The 19,068-nt window shown below is 42.9% G+C and overlaps 1 protein-coding gene across 4 annotated transcripts in view; it reads left to right on the top strand.

Annotated features, from left to right (window-relative positions):
• RORA (RAR related orphan receptor A) overlaps positions 1-19,068 on the top strand; it is a 389,378-nt gene that overhangs the window by 304,647 nt on the left and 65,663 nt on the right. The window contains exons 1-2 of one of the 4 annotated variants that reach the window (XM_032122714.1): positions 11,121-11,364; positions 11,967-12,061. The exons of 2 other annotated variants lie outside the window; for them this stretch is intronic. In XM_032122714.1, the coding sequence (XP_031978605.1) occupies positions 12,040-12,061 (22 nt within the window). In that variant the 5' untranslated portion in view covers positions 11,121-11,364; positions 11,967-12,039. Of the gene's footprint in view, positions 1-11,120; positions 11,365-11,966; positions 12,062-19,068 lie in introns of those variants that run through there. One more of the 4 variants, XM_032122713.1, reaches the window with a different exon arrangement.

Below are 19,068 nucleotides of genomic sequence, written 5' to 3'. Positions count from 1 at the left end.
GGCTGGGTGGGAAATAACTTGAATCAGCACTGCAAGTACTGAAAACAAGTATTTGAGCCTTTGAAGAAGGAGAAATATCTGTGAGCATATGTAACGATACGGTTGTGTGATTGTCAGTGCTCCCCAAGTATTGGTGATGCACCTCTAAAGTTATATCAGGTCTGAGGTTTTGGTATAGCAGTATGAAACATATTCTGATTTTCTCCTGACAAAGACAGCACCGTTTTCACTTAGCAAAAGGGCAGGCTTGCCTGTGGTTACCATGCTGGCTGCATTTCCCATGGGAACCTCAACTGCCTCCTCTTTTGTACAGACCTCTGGTCCTGCATGGATTTTGGGGGGCACATATGAGAGCTAGTTCTCATGTCAGGGAAACTGATGGGGTTTTTTGGTTTGTTTGTTTGTTTGTTTTTTTCTTTAATAGGCTTTATATATTTTTTCCTTTCAATTTCATCATATAAAAATTCAATGTATTTTTTCCTTCCTAATACTGTTAAATGTTTTGCAGGCTTAATTTAAACATAATGATTGCCTGAATACATTTGTTTTCTTATTTGGTTGACAAAACCAATGAAGCATTTGTAGTGCAATGCCTTGGCAGGTTTTCAGTTTGGGATCACTAGACAGCTAAAGAGGAAGGGCTAAAGTCTGTGAAGGCGAAAATAATGCACTTATTTCCCCTTATGAAACTGCACATATTGCTCTTCGCAGCATACCAGCCCTGCATGGAAAAGTCTAACATGGAACAAATGCTTCTGTGTAGCTTGGAATGTATGGCAAGACCAACAGTTATACAGATGAAGCAAAGAAGACAAGACTGGGGAGAAAGAATTAAAATGTCCAGGGCTTTTGAATGGTGTGTTTGCCCTGTCAGGGGTCAATGCACATCTGAAAGCTTCCTGTGGGTTGGGAGGGTCCATGGGCCCCCAAACTTCAGAGGCTGGTGCCAGCTGATCCTGCCTCCTGAACAAAGTGGCTAGGACCCCTGAGGAAAATGAGGCACGGAGTCCTCAGGAGTGGTTACTCCTCCCTTCTCTTAACATTCTCCTCAGAGATCTTTAGGAGTTTCTAGGGGTTAGTTCATTGTGTAATTTCTCTCCATTTCAGAGGGGGCTCCAAGACCTTGACTGTGTAAGTGAGCAAAGATATTGAGGATCTGGAATTACCTCAATTTTTCCCTCCTTGTACTGCAGAAAAATTCCCAAATCAAATTTGGGAATCAAATACTTTCACTGAATGGAGTGGCCCTGCCAGCAAGGTTTGGTGACCCTTGCTATTGGATCTACAGCATATTGTGGGATGTCGGCAGACCCACCACCGGCGCCGGTATGTTCCCAGCTGTGAAGGCAGCTGCCTGCACTTGTTGCTTGTGTCTCTTCTGTCCTGGGCATTGCTGAGCATTCCTGATCACTCCTGTAGTGCACTTGACTTGGAGTCAGAGCTTTCAGGTTCTGTTAGCACCAGCTCCCATTTGCTACTTTTCCCTATTTCCCTTCAGTACTGAATGGAAATGCAGCAGATGTATCACAGATACTGAGGAGAGTCAAGAAGCTGTCACAGGGAATACTGTATTTTCTCATTCCCTCAAAACTGAGGCTCAGAAAGAGTTGTCTAGTGTTTCATGTTGTTCAGAAACATGCTACAGGAAAATGTAATCCCTAAGTAATTCCTTCTATCAGAATATCCTTTGATTTTTACAATATGCCTCTTCTCTATGATTTTTCAAAATTATTAAGGAGCGGGTTGTGAAGAAAACTGAAGATGATTTCTGGGTAACAATAGCGTAAGTCCTCTCAATTTTGCCATACCTTATCTATTCCACATTGGTAGTTCTCCTCCTATCAGATATCCATTTCTCTTCATTTTCTATCATATTAACTATCTTCATCAGTGCTTCAGAAGCTTCCTCTCTCTGCATTTTGATGCAGATCTCATCAATATCTCTGAACTTCCGTTCTTCTTCACCTCCTTTTGAAGTGTTCTTCTGTTAGAAGCAATCCAGCTTCCATTCATCTCTAATTTGTTAAAAAACGGTGCCATCCATTCATTTAGTCACATGCACAGGGGCTCCTTTCCACGCCTCCTCTGGCTGTTCCTCAGCAGTGGGCAGACTGGCACTTTGATCAGTGAACTGGAGAGGTGCTTCTGGCTGCTGTAATTATGGTGAATAAAAGAAAGTGAACATATCTTGATCTTGTACACCTTTTTTTAACTTTCACGTTTTATTGATATACTTCCTTCTTTGAGTAATTATTTTCTTGAGTTGTTTGTTCTTCGGCAGGTATTTCATTTTTCACTGTTTCATACCCCAGCTCATACACTTCTCATTTTCTCTTGACAACTCCTGACCTGTTGCAGATACTGCAGAACACCTGGTTCTTTCGTACGGAGTCTCTAGGAGAGCAGTGCCCCAACATACTGGATCTAGGCTGTTCATCCCAAAAGTGTGGGAGTGGCCCCATGGGTTTCAGCAGGACGGCTCAGATGGGTGCAGCAGGCTGTACCTTACCTGCAGTTATCATGCAACTTCTTGTGGATTGTGTACTTGTAATAGTTTGTTGAACAAATGTAAAGTGTAAAAGCTCTGGACTTTAACTAAAAAGGCAGATCAATTTCAGTAGTTCTTGCTGGAGACCAGATAAGTGACTCTTTTAAATAAGAAAAGTACTGCTTAGTAGAAACAGACCCCAAAAAAGTCAGTAAAGACTTTTTTAATCACCTTCAGAAGTCAGTTTAAAAAACACCAAATGTTTTGTCCTTTAGCTAAAAAGGAATAGAATCATTAAAAGCATTTTGAATTATTGGACACTTAAAAACCCGAACAACCCAGTACTGAAATTCAAGTATCTGCTAACTGTAGCTTGTAGAGTACATGCTTGCAATACGTGGGCTTTGGAGTGAGGAAGCCTGTGTTTTAAGAACAGGGGTATGTGTTAGGACCTGACTAGAGAAGTGTGCTGATGAACAGCTGCCCTGTGCTAGAGGTAACCCCCCACCAGCTCCAGCAGCCTTAAAGTAAAGATTAACAGCTCTTAAATTAGCCTTGATTCTATTAGAAATGGCCCTCATATTTCACGCTCTGGAAAGGGATATGGGGAAAGAATGTCATAATGTTTCCCTCTTCTTTGACAAGCCTTTCAGTAGCCCTGTCAAAAATCTTTTAAATGGGATTGAAATAATCAGGAATGATGTGCCTTTGTGAAAAATGCTTGGCGCTTTCTTTTCTGTAAAATGGGTGTATGCTAGTAAGGTTTATATTATGAGTTAAAAATTATTCTTATCAAGCAAGTGCTAGTAGCTCAGATCAAATTACTAAAACAGAAAATGAGAAGGTTTCTAAATCCTTCCCATTTTGTTTTCTAAATAGGTTTAAAAAATACTGTCATGAGTTAAATTAAAACAAATGCGGATTACAATATAGATGAAGCAATAGATGATCCTCTATAGGTATTCTGCTCTATATGCTCTGCTTTGTAATCAAATTCATCAGCTTAGAATACTGCACTCCCCTTTTCAAAGTGAAGATGGTTCTTTGCAGGTGTTCTCTGAACTTGGTGATTATTAGCAAAACAGTGCTCTCAAATAATTATCTTCCTTTGTAAGTGAATCATCTTATTATTTTGCTTCTATTAAAGTCTAGTATCCTTCAACAGTGTCACGTTATCATGTCTAATAATCAGAATTATGCAAAGGAATTATCTGTATGGATTTCATGCCCAGGAACTGTATCATCGTTTATTTATCACTCTAAGTAGGTATGCAGTGTTTTGTTTGTTTGATGTACAGTAGCTGAGGTTGTATTGACTTTTGAAAATAGATCATTAAAGTTTATGTTTTCTTTAAAGTTGAAGCCTTAAAAGCCATAATCAGCTGCCATTTATTTTTTACTAATGGCATAAGAAGTAATGAATTTTCTTTGATAATTTCAAGAATGTAATGGTGCTGTGGAGGAAGACATCAGAAGTGAAGGCTGCTGAAGGGGCTCTAAAGTTTGAAGAAGTGAGAAATGGGAGAAATTAGCAGTGATCTGCTAGTACATGATCAGAGAATATGTTGGGCTAGCCAATGTTTCTGTTCTGGGGCTCAGTATTAATCTGAGGAGGAACTGGAGAAAATGCTATAGCACAGTATTTCCCCCCTTCCTCTGTTAAGCACTGTGCTGGAAAAGAGGGGGTCAGATAGGCTTAGAAGCCCATATAACTGTGGCTTGAAGACTTAATTCTGGAGAGAGTCCTAACACAGAGTTTTAACTGTCCTGAAAAGCGTGTGCGATTCTAAGCTTGTATTTTGCATTGAGACACAGAAAACATACCAGATCTTATTTTTTTTTTCTAACAATAGCACAAATATGCTCTAGTGCAAAGCTGTATAAATAATGTATATGCTCACAGGAGCAGGAAATATGCTGCTGATCAGACAATGTCAACTTAGATGAATCCTGTCCTGAAAGCTGGTCTTTAAATGTGAGCAATAAAACCACTATTGACATGTGGCACTACCAACTGAAATGTCAATAGTTATAAAAAGAGTATTTCGTAACACAGAATCATTGCTTGGTTTGCTTGATTGGACAGATGCTTCTACTTTCCATGAAAGAAAAATATTTTCCATATTAGTTCTCTGAGTGCCCAGCGTAGCTTATCTGTCCCACTAATGCTCACATTCTTAATCACATTGTTAAAAATGGGGAAAATTTGCTTGCTGGTCTCATATAGCATAAGAGGGAGGTTTGACTGTTGCTGGGCATGACTTGAAGCAATTTAAAAGTTGGCATATTTACAGCTGCTCTTGGGTTACTTTTGCTCAATCTGAAAGTGGGTGCAACACAAATTCCTTGTGTTGAGCATCCTCATCCCATATGTGAGACTGCTTCAATTGTTCTCTGGCAACTCGACTTAGACATAATTTCCAGAGTTCATAGGCAGAAGGCACAACTTTGGCTGGCTTTAGACTTAGATTTCTCTGGTTTTCCTTAAGCATAGTTCAAGCATTCAGTTTGTTCAACAGATGAGAACATTGCCATAAGAAGCGAGGAAACAAAGAGACTGAAGCGCTGTTAATGCCCTAGGCACATGGACTGGCAGAGGACCCACTGGGATATGCCCATATCATCTTGATTGTTGAACTATTCATTAGAAAAACGCCAGAAAACTCCAGGGTTGCTTCCTGGTGCTGCATCTGGCCAGACACATTTGTGAGGAAGATTCTGAGCAGGAAACCTGTCTTGCTTCATCTCATGCTCTGTTCACTACCACCATTTCTCCTGCCTTGGCTATCTCTGATGATGCAAAAGAGGGCAGAAAGGGAAGTCCGGGGATTAAAAAAATGGAAAAAACTTGTTACTTATCCCTGGTATATAACTGGCTAATGATCTAAAGCAACTAGTCAGCTCAGTCATACATTTGCTGGGGGAAGCAAATGCTCCAGGCCGGTCTTGGGCATCCCTGTGAGCATTGCAATTCTTCTGTTGTGAAACCCAGTTGTTGCCCATAAAATTCAATAAAAATGCTATAGGCCAAAGGCTTTTCAGGGAAGTAAGAACTTTTCTAATAAGGTATTTTTCAGAAAGAGACCAAAGCACATAGAACATTCTGTCAAGTGTCAGCAGGCCTACAGAAGGCCCCAGCACCTGTCCAGGTGACAGGACCTCTGCATCCAGGCATCTGCTGTCACCTGTCACCAGCAGGATGCTCAGTTGGTAACTGAGCAGCTTCGCCCACTCTGTCTCTGTGCTACAGCAGTCTACACCAAGCTGATAAGGAACAAAAGGACTTTTGAAGACTCTAAAATACACTGAAGATGTTTCACCACAACCAGCATGATTCTTTTTTGGTTGATTTACAGGAAAAGGTGGTTCTTTGGAGAGCCTGTTTATTCCGAAAAATTATTATACGGCAATGATCCTTAAAGAAGGGTCTAATAATTACTTCTTTGAGGATAATTAGGATCTTGCTTGGTCTTTGTGCTGCTGACAATCAGCAGTTGCTTTATGCATCGTCCATTGACTTTTCCCCACCAAAAGGGATATACAGAACAATACATAGCTGCAGTTTTTGGCAAGCAACACAGGCCAAAATACCCTGGCAAGATTATGCATGAAAAAGAGAGCTCTAACAGCTTTCAAACAATTCCTGCTGTTTGTCAGGATGTTGTAGGAAGATTGATCCTTCAAAACTGTATAAATGAGAATCTCTGTCAAACAGGGACTCGGCAGTGGCAGCATGGTCAGTAATCCAATACCCATCACTTCATACCCCCTTTTAGGTGTAGACAAAAGGGGGATGCTACCACGTCCAGTTTGATCTATTTCTTCATAACGTTGTAATCTTTCCGTGGCCCCACTGCAGGTGGCAGATGATTAATTGGTGATAATCTCATCTTTCTAATCACTTTATTTCCAAAGTGTACTGCTGTTACCTTAGATTCTGAAAAGCAGAAAATATTATATCCTTTTAAGGGATTTCAAAGTGAGAGGCAGCCGGGTGAAAATTCAGTTGACTAGATGTTTAAAATCTTTTGCTACCAACAGCATGCCTAGCTGATAATAATGACTTTGGATTTACCTTTCATCCAGATGAACCCCAAAATATTTTGCCAGCTCATAGTTCATTTCACCAGGTGCAGAACTGCAGCAGCTGTTTGGCAAAGCACATCAAGCAGTTCAACAGTTGGGGATAGCAATGTACTTAATTGGGAGTTGTGGAGTAGTCTCTAAAATGACTTGATTAAGACATATAGCTGTAGGCCCACGCAGCACAAAAGCACACCTCCTCAGCAGGAACTGAGGAAGGGACTTTGAAGCAAAATGGAATGATTGCAGGGTCAGCATAGTAGCAGTTTTAAATAGATGAAAAAGAGGTAACTTAATGAGGACAACCTCAGTTAGATTCATCTTCGACAGTGTGCTACTTGGAGGTCTAGAAATAAATGAAGACTAAAATACCACTAAATCTAGAGGGTGAAATGTGTTAAGGAGCAATCATTTTCTTTTTGGGGTGTTGCGTATATCAGTTGGAAGCCACTTAAAAATTGATTGTCAACAGGGTGAACAGAACTGTGAATTGTGTTTTTAAAGATTATCTAGAGCTGCAGTTTTCCTACACTTGGTTTTGGGTGTCTTTGGTAAACAAGGCTGTTGTGATCGCTGCACCTGTGTGGTTTCGCATATGGCTGTTGTTGAGTAAGAAGCCAAAAAGGCAAAAGCACAGTGTTCTGATGCTTGGAACTTGTTTTTATGTTTTAAACTCTAGTCATATCTAGACCTGCAACCCTAATGTGAGCTGGGAGCTGAATGCTTCACCTGATAGTAGGACATGTGATTGCGTTGCAAATGGAGAAAGGCTTTGCTTTCAGTATCACCTGCTTTTTCCTATTTGCCAGCAGCTGTTATCACAACCTCTGGGCAGAGTTTAACTCCTCAGAGGAGCTCTTTAAGTACTGAAAAGAAATTTTCAACATTTTCTATAGGTGTTTGAAGTGCTGAAAAGTACTTGAGCATTTCTAAGCATTACTGCTACTGATTTGAATCAATACAAGATTTCCTAAACATTTTAAAGAACTGATTTCATTGCAAGCCTATGAAGACTTCAGAAAAACAATTAAAAATATGCATGATTATGTGAATTTATACTGCCAGTCTAGGCCCTTTTTTAAGTGAAAGCCTATGTGTAAAACTAGCTCTAGATAATTTTTAAAAAGTGAAGGAGCTGCCTCTGCTAAAGCTGAAAATGTGGAGGCCCTGGGTGATTTATTGTAGTGTTTTTCTATCACATTTCCTTCCCAGTAAGTAGGTTTTCATCTCCATGGGAGAATGCAGCATGCAGCCCTTGCCCTGCAAGAGGTTTGCATGCAGTTGTGTTTGTAGCAGTGATAGAGCAGTGGGTAAATGCTGTACCTCAGAGTGGTTTGACAGCTTCAGCTTCATAACAACTCAGTGTGGCTAAACCTCCTTCAGACAGGGGGTGGATTACATGACACATTTTCTTCTTTTAAGAATGCTTTTTTCCTCTATGCTAGGTAGGGAAGAAGGGTGGTGGTTGTGTCCTGTATTTACTGTTCAAATCTTAAATTTTAGTGATAAGTAGGTCTCAAAATTCTTCTGGAATTAAGCCTAACCATGCAGCTTCACTTAGACAAGAATGCAAAACATAATCCAACAGTCTGCAGAAATGCTCCCCACTCATGTTCCAAGTCAGAACAACATAAACGTCTTTGTTTAATTAGTTGCATTTAAACTATTTCTCTTTGGGGCTGTCCTTGAACAAGTAGTTAGGAGTAGTTGTTGGTTCATCTTGGAAGCTGAATTCATTACTTTGCTCAGTAGGTTTAAAAAGAGGAGAAGGAGGCAAGCTTCTCAATGTTTGCTGTCCTGTGCTTAGAATACTCAATTAATACTGTCTCTTGCATTACCAGTGCTAATAGCTATGATAGGTGTTTCCCCTTTCTCTGTTAGCAATTTAACACTTCTCTGTTTTGCCTAGCAGGGTTGAAAAGGTTTCTAGAGGCAGTTGTTTCCCTCAAATTGTTGTGGAGGCTTGTGGTTAGGCTGACAAGCTGAACACCTTTTATACCAGTACAACACAGAACAATACTTGACAAGGTTCCCCGATCTGTTCCCATCTCTAAAGCAGCAATCTAACGTTTGCAGTTCCTGGCTGTTTGGGTGTGCTTAGGCTGTGCCACAGCGGCTCAAAGGATGAGCACATGCTGTGATCAGGGTCTATTTGCAGGCCACTGCTCAGTCTGAACCATTAATAAATACATTTGACATGTTCAGGAGGTCTTTGGATGCAGAAATCAAGGCAAGAATTGAGTGTAACCTGAGGTGTAGTTTCTCACTCCTGTGAAGAGTTTGCAGTCTTGCAGTGTTTCATGGGTATCTATCAAAAGCTTAAGGAACAAGCAGGATAGACGACAAGCTTCTGGAAACTGGGAAGCATTCCTATCAGTCAAATGAAACCCTGCTGCACAAACAGTGAGAGCAATTGCCTGTCAAGTGTACTGTAATAGTGAGCTCAGTATTACTTGACTGGCACATTGTGTTGTCACTGACACAGTGTCTGAACTCCAGTGAGACTTGCAGTAGTTTGGTAAATGGGGAAGGAAATGGATTTTGGATGGAGTTTTCATGATGAGGTCAATCTGAGACAGAAAACCCAAGTGCAAATGGATGTGCTTACATATCCAAAAGTCAGCAGATGGCTTTAGATGGGTAATTGATAACAAATAATAAGCTATTTTAGGTATGCTTTTCTCACTTATAATTGTCTGATGACAAATCTCCTATAATTTTTTGAAGCAGCCATTGTAAGGCATTTGTAAGAATGCAAAATCTGTGTCATCTGCTTATTATTGAAGCCGTTTAGCACATCAGATGTCATTCCAGATTACCAGTTGCATTTCAGCTGGACTGGAAACAAATCCAGATCAGTAATAATGTAATGCTGTGTACCTTAAGGTTAAACATCTGACAAGACAACTAGTGCTAATGGACTGTGACATTTTTCAGGCCATGGGTCTGACATTACTTGCTGTGTCAGAGTAAAATGTTTACAAAGATCTAACTCCACATTACAATACATTAAGACATCATTCTTTTCTCTTGTGCATGCTCCAAGCTTTCTGGCTGCATCTAAATTCCACGGTTGGCCCATGTGTAAAAGCAGCATCTTCCAGGCTCTGAAGAGCTCTGAGCACCACTGTTAGTGGGATTTGATTCAGTCCAGAATGTCCTGTAAGGTTTCTGTTCAGTACATGGCAACTTTACAGCTTGTGCTGCAGATAAAAGTCCATAAGCACAAACCCATCTGGGACCAGGTCACTACCACTGTAAATTTTCTGAGCCATATCTCACTAGACATGGGCTATTGGTAGGCATGGCCTAATGTAAGGATAGCAAATAGAGATGAAAAATTTTATGACAAAGATATCTCCTACGTTTACACTATTGCAGCAGATTAGCTCTTGGAATTTTTAATTTTTAAATTTTTTTAAAATAAGAATTTAAAACAGTATTTTGCATTAATGGGGCTTGAATGACTAGACTGATAAATGGTAAGTACACCTGGATCAAATCACATTTAAATAATATCATACTGTATTAAGAACTCATTAAAGAAATAGGTAAGAATTAGCCATTAAGGGCCATTTAATAGTAGATTGTTCCAGTGTCCTCATCTCATAAAGGCTTTCTAAATATAGGGCTTTGTTTCAAATATTAAGATGGTTCCTCTGGCTTCTGTTTGTATGTATTTTCCCTTATCTTATTTTCTTTAAATGCTTATACTTCTGATTAAATTAAATTGTATATTCTGTCCCCTCTTAAACAGCTTGTAGTGCATCAATTTTTGTGCATGTGTGTTTTTATATTTTGTGACAGTCTATTCCAGTGGCTAAGACAGGAATTGGAAAAAATACTGGGTTTGTTAATGCAATTTTCAGCGAAGTATGGGGTTTTTTAATAGGTTGGATTATTTTCGTCTCTCTGTGTGCGTTCAGTCATGCGCTATCCCTCTTGTAGTGTGGATGTGTGTATATCCATGAATGCAAAACTTCATCTCACAGACTGACAGTCCAGTGACATCCGATGCCATAGAATAGATGAAAATATCTCCAGCAGTGGTGTCATGTTTCAGACGTTCCAAGTAAATCCTAAGAAAGCATGAACCCATCACCAGACAGATTTAAAATGTAAATCCTGCTCTGCTTGATCAAGTCAACGACTATTAAGTGCAGAGCGTTGTGCCAATATGTAGCGGCAATACGGTTATTTTTTACTTAAAACAACACTTCGGGGGGGCTTGTGTGGGAACAAACGCGCACTCGAGCAGCGGGCCGGGGCCCGAGGGACGGGAGCTGCTCTGGGGCACCGCGGGAGCGCTCCCGCTGCCACCGCCCCGTTCTGCCTCCGGTCCGGCACCCGGCCCAGCCCCGCTCTCGCCGCCCCGGCAGCGGGGCCGCCCCGCAGAGCCCCGGGCCGCGCAGCACCTGCCGGGCCGGGCCGCGCCGCAGCGGGCCCGGGCGGAGCAGCCCCGGGGCGGCGGGGGCGGCGCTGCGGGCCGGGCGCACCCCGTGACCGCCCCTCGGCGCCGGCAGGGGAGGGGACGGGGCGAGCGGTGTAAACAAGGCGGGGGGCCGGGGCTGGCTCCGTGTCAGCGGGTCACATGGAGCCTCATATGGGCCGGGGGATGGCGGCGCGGCGCGGCTCTCCGCTCGCAGGCGGCGGCTGCTGCTGAGGCGGCGGCAGTGCTTTACGCCGAGGGCCCGTCCCGCCTCCCCTCCCCGCCTCCTGCCCGCCGCGCTCCGCTCCGCTCCCCGCCGTTCGCCGCTGACAAATAATGTGCGTTGTGCTCGCCGCGATGAAAGGTAGGCGCGTCCGCGGGCGAGCCCGGCCCGGGGAATGAAATGAGCGGGGCCGGCCGGAGTCGCGGCGCTCCGTAGCCTCCGCGCTCGCCGCGCCGGAGCCGCCGCTCGGGGTCCGGCCCCGCTCATTTCGTTCCCCGGGCCGGGGCGGCGCTGGCCGGGCGGCGGCCCCGGCCGGGTGGCGGCCCCCGAGCGGCGGGAGGCTCTCGGGAGCGCTCGGGGGCACGGGCGGCTCAGCCCCGGGTCGGTGCCGGCGGGAGCGCAGCGGCAGCGCCGCGGAGCCGCTGCACTTTACAGCGGTGCCTGCAAGTTAGAGGGGGAGAGCCGATGTGCCAGGACGGCGCTGGGCAGGCAGAGGCTGCGGTGCCGTGGCTGGAGTCGCTCTGAGCGGAGACGAGATGTTCTTGAGCTTTCTACAAACCCATGAAGAAAACGCAGTCTGTAAAATCTGTCTCTAGGAAAGGGGAAAGGACGTGCAGCATCCTCTGGGTAGCTGATGGGGCTAAAATGCCGTCTTCAGACAGCTGCTCATCTTTCAAAGGCTTTGGAATAAAAGGAAAGACCAGAGTTACTTAGTGATTTTTTTTTTTTTCCTAAACCTGGAGTTTTCTCTGCTTGCGGATTCGAATCCTTAATGAGGGGCAGTGTCAGACTGAGGACAGTCAAACGAAGTTTTTGATGAGATACCAAAAGTTTAGAGGTACGTTTGTAGTCTGCCCTGTTTCCTAATAAAATTAGGTCCACAGTAGAGCTTTGCACTGCAGTATTTTTAAAGTTATAGGTTTGGGGGTTTTTAAAATACAGAAAAAAAAATCTAAACCAAATAACCATCCGGCTTACATGCAATATTTTTTCACAGCAATCTAAAGTCTCTAAGTGTTGGCATTTGAATTTGATGCCCTCACTAAAATACTAAATGTGTGCTGTTTAAATTGAGTTTTAGGCGAAATTTCTTTTTAAAAAAAATCTAATTCCTTGGAAAAAGAATATTGAGTCCTGCTTCGGCTAGAGACTCTTTCCTTTTTTTTCCACGTTGCAAGGCACTAGGTAATGCACACCAAAAGCAGCATAGTGTTTAAGGACGGTAATTTTCAATTACTAGGTTTCCTTTTCTTCTTGGAGAGAAGCCTATGTGAATAAAAAGAAAAGCACTGTATTCATTAATCATTAGCCGTGCTGAATATATTTGGCAAGAAAATGTAATTGGTTTGATTCAAATACTTGCGTCTCTAACAAAAGGAAGTGCATTTTTTTAAGTGCAAGCTACATGGATATTTTAGCAGTCCTTTAGAATTCTACATATTCTGATAACAGTTTTTCAGCATATCCCTCATAAGCCTGTTAGAACCGTGAAATTAAATAAACAAATTTTTAAAAAAGGAGGAAAGTACACACACACAAAAAATTGGAGGGTGTGAGTATGTTATATGCTTCTGGACAGAGATTTAAGGTGTGTTGTGAAAGAGCAGGCAGATGATTTATAGCAGTAGTTATTCTCTTGGGAATTTTATTTAAACCACTTTCCACACTGATGTAAAATCTTGGCGGAGCCTAGCTTTTGGATTTTAAAGTGTAATTCCTAGTGGCTTTATTATGGAAATGCTTAGGTCTTTGTACTTTTTACAGACTACTTCTATAGTACATTTAATTCATGTTTCATAGTATTTAGTTTTCTAGTGCATTGAGAAACTTCCTTGGTTTCTTACCCTTTCTCTAATTTGCTGGACAGGGTTCAGCTGGAGGAAATGTGTTGTCATTTGTCTTAAAAGGGCCTCTGACTGCTATGAAATAATAGATCCACAGTCCAATATTGTGATTTGAAAGAAGTAAACCAGTAGAATAGGGAATGCAGTTTATTTAAGCTCAAAAGTACAAGGGAAAAACGCAAAATCTGTAGGTGAATTGGGTGTCTTGTTTATTCTCTCTTCTGTGGTGGTGTCTTTTGGCAGTTCTAATCTTTTACAGTTCTGAAGGTAAAGTGCAAAAAATTGTGGTCTTCAAGAGAATATGGGATTTTTACGTTGGGTTTAATTTTCGTTTTTAAGTGAAAATAGGGAGTATTAATCCCTTTCCTATTGCTATTTAGGTAGCCCAGACTGATAACATGTGAAGTTAATTTGTGAGTTGTTTTATTTTTCTTGCAACATAATGTTCTGGCAAACACATTCTCTTTAATTTTGAAAAGCACTCAGCCTGTGTCCAGGTTTGGGAGGGTAAAGATGGGCCAGCTGTCACACATGGAGAGAGCTGCATTCGTGCACTTAAAGTGCTGGGTACAGACCAGTCATGGGAAGAGCCTGGGCACGTTTTTGAGACAGGCTGCGTGTTAGGAAATGAAACTTTCTCATTTCAGACAGAGCGTAAAGAGGATTTTTTTCCAACTGATTTCTAAGAAAACAGGCAGAGGTGAAGCATCAAAGTTCTTAATGACTGAAGAAGTATTTTCTATGTTGATGGGCTTTTAAAAATTATATATCAACTGCTGTGAATCTGTAGAGGATCCAGGAAGCCTTGCATTCTTAGTTTGTAACACGGGCAAGTCAGCTAGCCAGCTGACGCTTTCTAAGGGAGACGGCAACTTTACGTGCTCACTGGTGAAGTGTGCAAAGAAATCCGATCATTCTGCCGGCGTAGTCACTGGTACAGATCTTATTCCAGAGAGAGTCTTCCCTGGCAGGAGCGTCAGGGGTGACTTCAAGGAGAATAGTGCTAAGTGCTGAATTGATGAGCAAATACACTGCGCTGAAGTAGAACTAGGGATTCATTTGTCAGGCCAGTACAGAACCAGAGGTGAGCCCAAGACACAGGGAGATCGTTTCCTCAGTGTGGGATTGTACCATGTTCTGGTCCCTGCTTTGTAGAGAGGTCGGTCAGTCAGGCCCAGTGCTGCAGAGAGCTCAAGCACTTGTTTCGTACTATCGTCAGGCCTGGACAGAAGGGCTCAGTCCACTGATGAGTTACAAAGTATGGACAGGAACCTGGCAATAGTTGCATTATCTTTCATATATCCTAAATAGAGATTGGTGGGAAGGCTGATGTAAATTTTCTAAGCTATTTCAACCCTGGTGTATTTATTGTTAAGGTGGCATTTGAGGTACTAATCCTGACTACTGCTGTGTGAACGTAAAGTTCAGTCTGTTGTTGTTTTTTGGAAAATGGACCAGATGAGTGCAATCTGTTGTTCCTAGGTTGTAAGGAAATTTGTTTTGCTTTGGGGGTCTGTGCTGGGGTCACTGGAAATACAACTAGCTTTTCTACTGACAGTGTCTCCAAGTGAAAATTCAGTCATTAAAAAATACCTGTTTAAGGAAAAAGACTCCACTGGTTTCCTGATTAGTGCACAGGATTTTTGGAATCTGCTGCATTTTTCCAGAGAAGCCGAGCTGCAGCTGGGCAGAAGACAGGATTTCCCTTGCTGCCGCTGTTCCACTGCCCCAGGTGCTTTCCTTGTAGTGACCCCCGTGCTCCGGAGCCGGCAGAGCCGGGCTGCTCCGGGGCCGGGCAGGGATTCACGCGCTGCTGCTTCATGCGGGTGAGCTTTTCCCAGTCTGTCAAGCCTGACCTTTTGATGTGTTTTTTGTCATGTATCCTGGCACCAGCCTGCTGCCAGCATGTTGGTAATTACTCAGTGTTTTTCGCCAGTATACAAATGCCTATGGAAAAATATCTTGCAATAGGTTTAAAAAAAAAAAAGGTTGCTTTGCAAATTGAAGCGTGTTTAAATTTACCTTCACTGTGGCACTATTGAAAGTTAAATCCATATTAGCAAATACCCCAGTACAGAACTCCTGTTGACTAAATATTAACAGAATCTGGCCTTTGGAATTGCTAGCTGACAGGCTGTTTTCTTGCTGCTTTAATTTCATACGACTGATCTGAATGACTTGCTTGTACCTAAAACATTTGTTGCATTACATTCGCAGGATAAGATTGGTTTGAGGTTTATTGCTGAAATGTACTTTTTAGGCTCTTTGAAAGACTCTCGAGATTTAAAAGTAAAAGAGGAAATCTGTCTTTATGTCTCACTCTGTGAAAATCAAAGGCAGTTGCATGCTCTGTACAAGTCTCAGTTGGGGACACTCCTTTCAAGTAAGGAGATTCTGTCCTGTTTAAGTCAGCAAAAACTGTGGGTGCTGAACATCTCACTAGATCAGACTCTTTAAACTTGTGTGCAGCTCTTGCCTAGCTAAAATGGTGGGCCTGTCCCCACCGGCTGGTAATGTAGTCTTAAAAATAATTTTTCTAGGATCATTCTGAATAATTGGGGCAAAACTCAAGCGGTCTACAGACACAACTCCGGGACTTCTCTACCCTTTTTTTTAATGAAACAAAACAAAATTAATCCCGGGATGAGGTTGCAGAGGAGGGTATTTGAGCACTGCTGGTGTTTGGGGTGTGGGCTCTGCGCTGATATGAAATGTCCTCATGCTTTATTCAGTGAGCTGATGCAGGGGGTCAGGGGGAGATGGCAGCTGGTTCACTTGGTGCAGGGGAAGGGCCTGCAGCTCTGCAGCCTGGCTCTGCAGGAGGGAGCTGAATGCTTGTATTGGCATTTTTTAGTTTGGGGAGTAGTGTCTAGAGACGTCAGTGAAGAACTGAGTCTTCTTGGTATCAAGTACTTCCCCACTGTGTGAAAGAGACTGATTTCTTTACTCATTCCCCATTATAGAGAACCTAGCATGTTTGGAGGTTTTTTTCTAGGATGATGTAGCACTCAGTTTTAACCTTAAGGGGTTTTAAATCTTTTTTCTTGCTTCTCTTGCCTACAGTACAGTGTAAAAATGATCACTATCATGTAGTAATTACTACCAGGGTTGTTGGTATTTCATCTTGACTACACAACAGAGTTCTAAATTGGTATATTCTAAACTATATGTACTAAATCAAAATTGGCAAATCTTTGTGTCTCTCCTGAGTAGATACTTTGCAATTCTCTATCTAGTGTTGGAGGAAGTTGAGATGCAGCATGTTCTTTTGTTTTGCTTTGCATTCCCAGGAGATAAGTTTTTGTAGTGTGCAAAATAAGTGCATATGGCAAGAATGTTATTACAGTCAGACTTGATACATTTTAGAATGTTTTTCTGGGGTATTTTATTCACAATGAAAGAAAAAAGTATTCACCTTTCTTGTATTTATCTGTGAGCTGTAATTTGCAATTACAGCTGATAACTCCTGAGATCAAGCAAGCAGTAGTTCTCTCCTTTTGTGGTTTGTCTTTTCCTTGAGGACTGGTATCTAAGGGATATGCACATAACTAATGGTACAGAAACTGTCTTCTTCCTTTTTGAAGATCAGGGTTCTTTCTCCTTTTTGCAATAAACATTAGCAGGGGAGGGGAGCATTCTGTCCTCCAAGAATAACTAAGTTATGTGAAAAAAGGTGACTCTGCACAGTGCAGACCTCTGCTTGTTGGATAAAAACAAAAAGGCACTGACTGGAAAGTTGAAGCAGAAAGCTGTTTTAGGGGGTCTGGGAGATGGACTTTCTCCTTATGCTTCATCCTGTAACCTTCCTCTGCTGAACAAAGTCTTTAGCTTGCCCAGTTTTTTTGGTGGGTTGTTTTTTCTTTTTTTTTTTTTTTTTTTTTTTTTTTTCCTTCACTTTTCTTGCTGGAGGCATATAGGCTGAGAAGTTCTGCAAAATACAGGTTGGCAAGCTCGGTGCAGTTTCAGGCTGCTTCCCAGTTGCCTGCACCTTCTGTTGAGAACACGAGGGAGTGACTCAGGGCGGCAGTGACTCACGGGGTGTCGTGCTGTTCCCCTCTCCACAGTGGGGGTTAGCTGCAGCAGGGAGCTTGCTGTCAGCCTTGGAGAGCTCCGTGCACTGGAGGAAGCCCCCTGAGGTACCACCACTGAGCCTGTCTGCCTGCGCAGGTTACCACAGATTCCCACTTTTGTGAAAAATGTATTTAAATCAGCGTTTGCTTCCCTTTTCCTTTTTGGTGCCGGGGGAAGATGAAGCAGGCATGTTGACAGGGGCAAATTGATATGCAGGGACGTCTGAGTCCTGTGTCGTGCCAGTTGGGACATCTCTCTTGGGTTCTCCCACCCCTCACTTGGTGCCTGTGTGCTGTCACTCAGGACCACGGAGCTGGTCTGCCCATGGAGTTGCAGTCTCTGCGATGGGTAATGCTCCCCACACTCTCTGGCTGCAGCCTAATGTGAGCCTCTGACATACAAAGCTCCCGAAGTGCACGATTCTCTCCAGAGGAGTCTGGGGTTGCCCAGCACTGTTGGGGTCGAGTGTAGCCCATGTCCTTGCTGCTGTTAGTGAGTGCAGCTGGAGCACTTCATCTCAGTGGGGACTGGCAGGGGTCAGCAGCTCCCACTGCTGCTGCCTTTGCACCTGTGGCCCAGCTCCACCACACTTAAGCAGTCAACTTCAGTAAGGTCACAATTTCACTGCATTTTTTGTTTTCTTTCCTATATGATGGAGAGAGGTGCAGGACTCGACGCTTGTAGCTCTCCTGTTTGTGTGATTCCAGCCTTTGGGCCTTTTGTCATGCTGCATACGTAGCCATCTAGGCTAAAATCAATGTGGAGAGAGGTATAATCATCCCAGCTTTCATTTTAAGAGCATTTATCTCAAAGCTTAATTAAAGCTGCTTGGATGTAAATAAGTCTAACCTCTTCACTTCTGAACAATGCAAATAGAATAGTCAGCATACTTACAGGGTATCAGAGCCATGTAATTATTGTGTACTGTTTGTGTTCTTTGAAATACTGTGCTGTTTCTTGCCTCTGAATCGTGGGACATGGTGCTTCATAAAACCAGCTGCATGACTGTGCTTCAGAAGAAGTTGATCATTCTCAAACAAAGGGATGGAAAAGTGACATTAAATCTTTACGTAGACGGATACACTGTGACAAAGGGTTTGTCAGAGTGTTCCTTCAAACTGAAGGGACCACAAGCTGGAGTTCCGACTGGTGGGACAGAGAAGCAGGGGTCGTGTTCCTGCACACCAGCCTTGCTTTTCACTGGCTCTAGGTGGTGCTGGTCAGAGGCACTGCAGGTGCCCTGCCCTGAGCCGTGTGCTTGGGCCTCGTGCCACCTCTGCTCACACCTGGTATGTGCACAATACTTTCTGCACTCTCAACCAAAAAAGACAAGAGGTCCTGTCACCATTTGCACATGCTGTCTTCTGCAGTGTACTCTTTGGTGTTCTAGAAGTCTTAAAGTCTTTGCTATTCTTGCTGTAATTTTGTTAAACAGCATGAAATGGGGAGTGATGCATTATGGCAATGGCTTCTTCCAGCTCTTGCAGATACTGAGAGCTGATGTATTTGATTGGCTCAGCAATTTTCTCCCTTCATCCAAGTATCGTTTGCTGTTTAATGCCTTGTACAATTTACATGATCCAATTAGAAATCAAGCTCCTATTTCATGTGGCACTTAATTCACACCTCTTGTGAGACTGCCAGGGATCTTAAGAGCTGATACTGTGCCATGGGTTAAGTGTGCCTAAAACTTACATAAGCTGCTGTTTACCTCACTCCTAGTTCTGAAGAGAGAAGCACTCTTGTCCAGCCTCCTCTGCTTGGCCCTGTGCCTAATGGGACATGATTCAAAGTGTCATTTATGTTCTTCTCACCCCAAAAGGAGGTTAAATTCTCTCTAAGCCCCAGGTGCTCTCTGCCTGGAGCCTCTAGTCTAGGTAGTGTAGAAAGCCAGTAAAAAATTATCCCTGGTCATCAGAACATTTGGAGT

Source organism: Corvus moneduloides, chromosome 13, assembly GCF_009650955.1.
Source record: "Corvus moneduloides isolate bCorMon1 chromosome 13, bCorMon1.pri, whole genome shotgun sequence".
NCBI lineage: Eukaryota > Metazoa > Chordata > Aves > Passeriformes > Corvidae > Corvus > Corvus moneduloides.
Note: the sequence above shows the minus strand (reverse complement) of the source record. Positions and strands in the feature narration are given on the sequence as shown.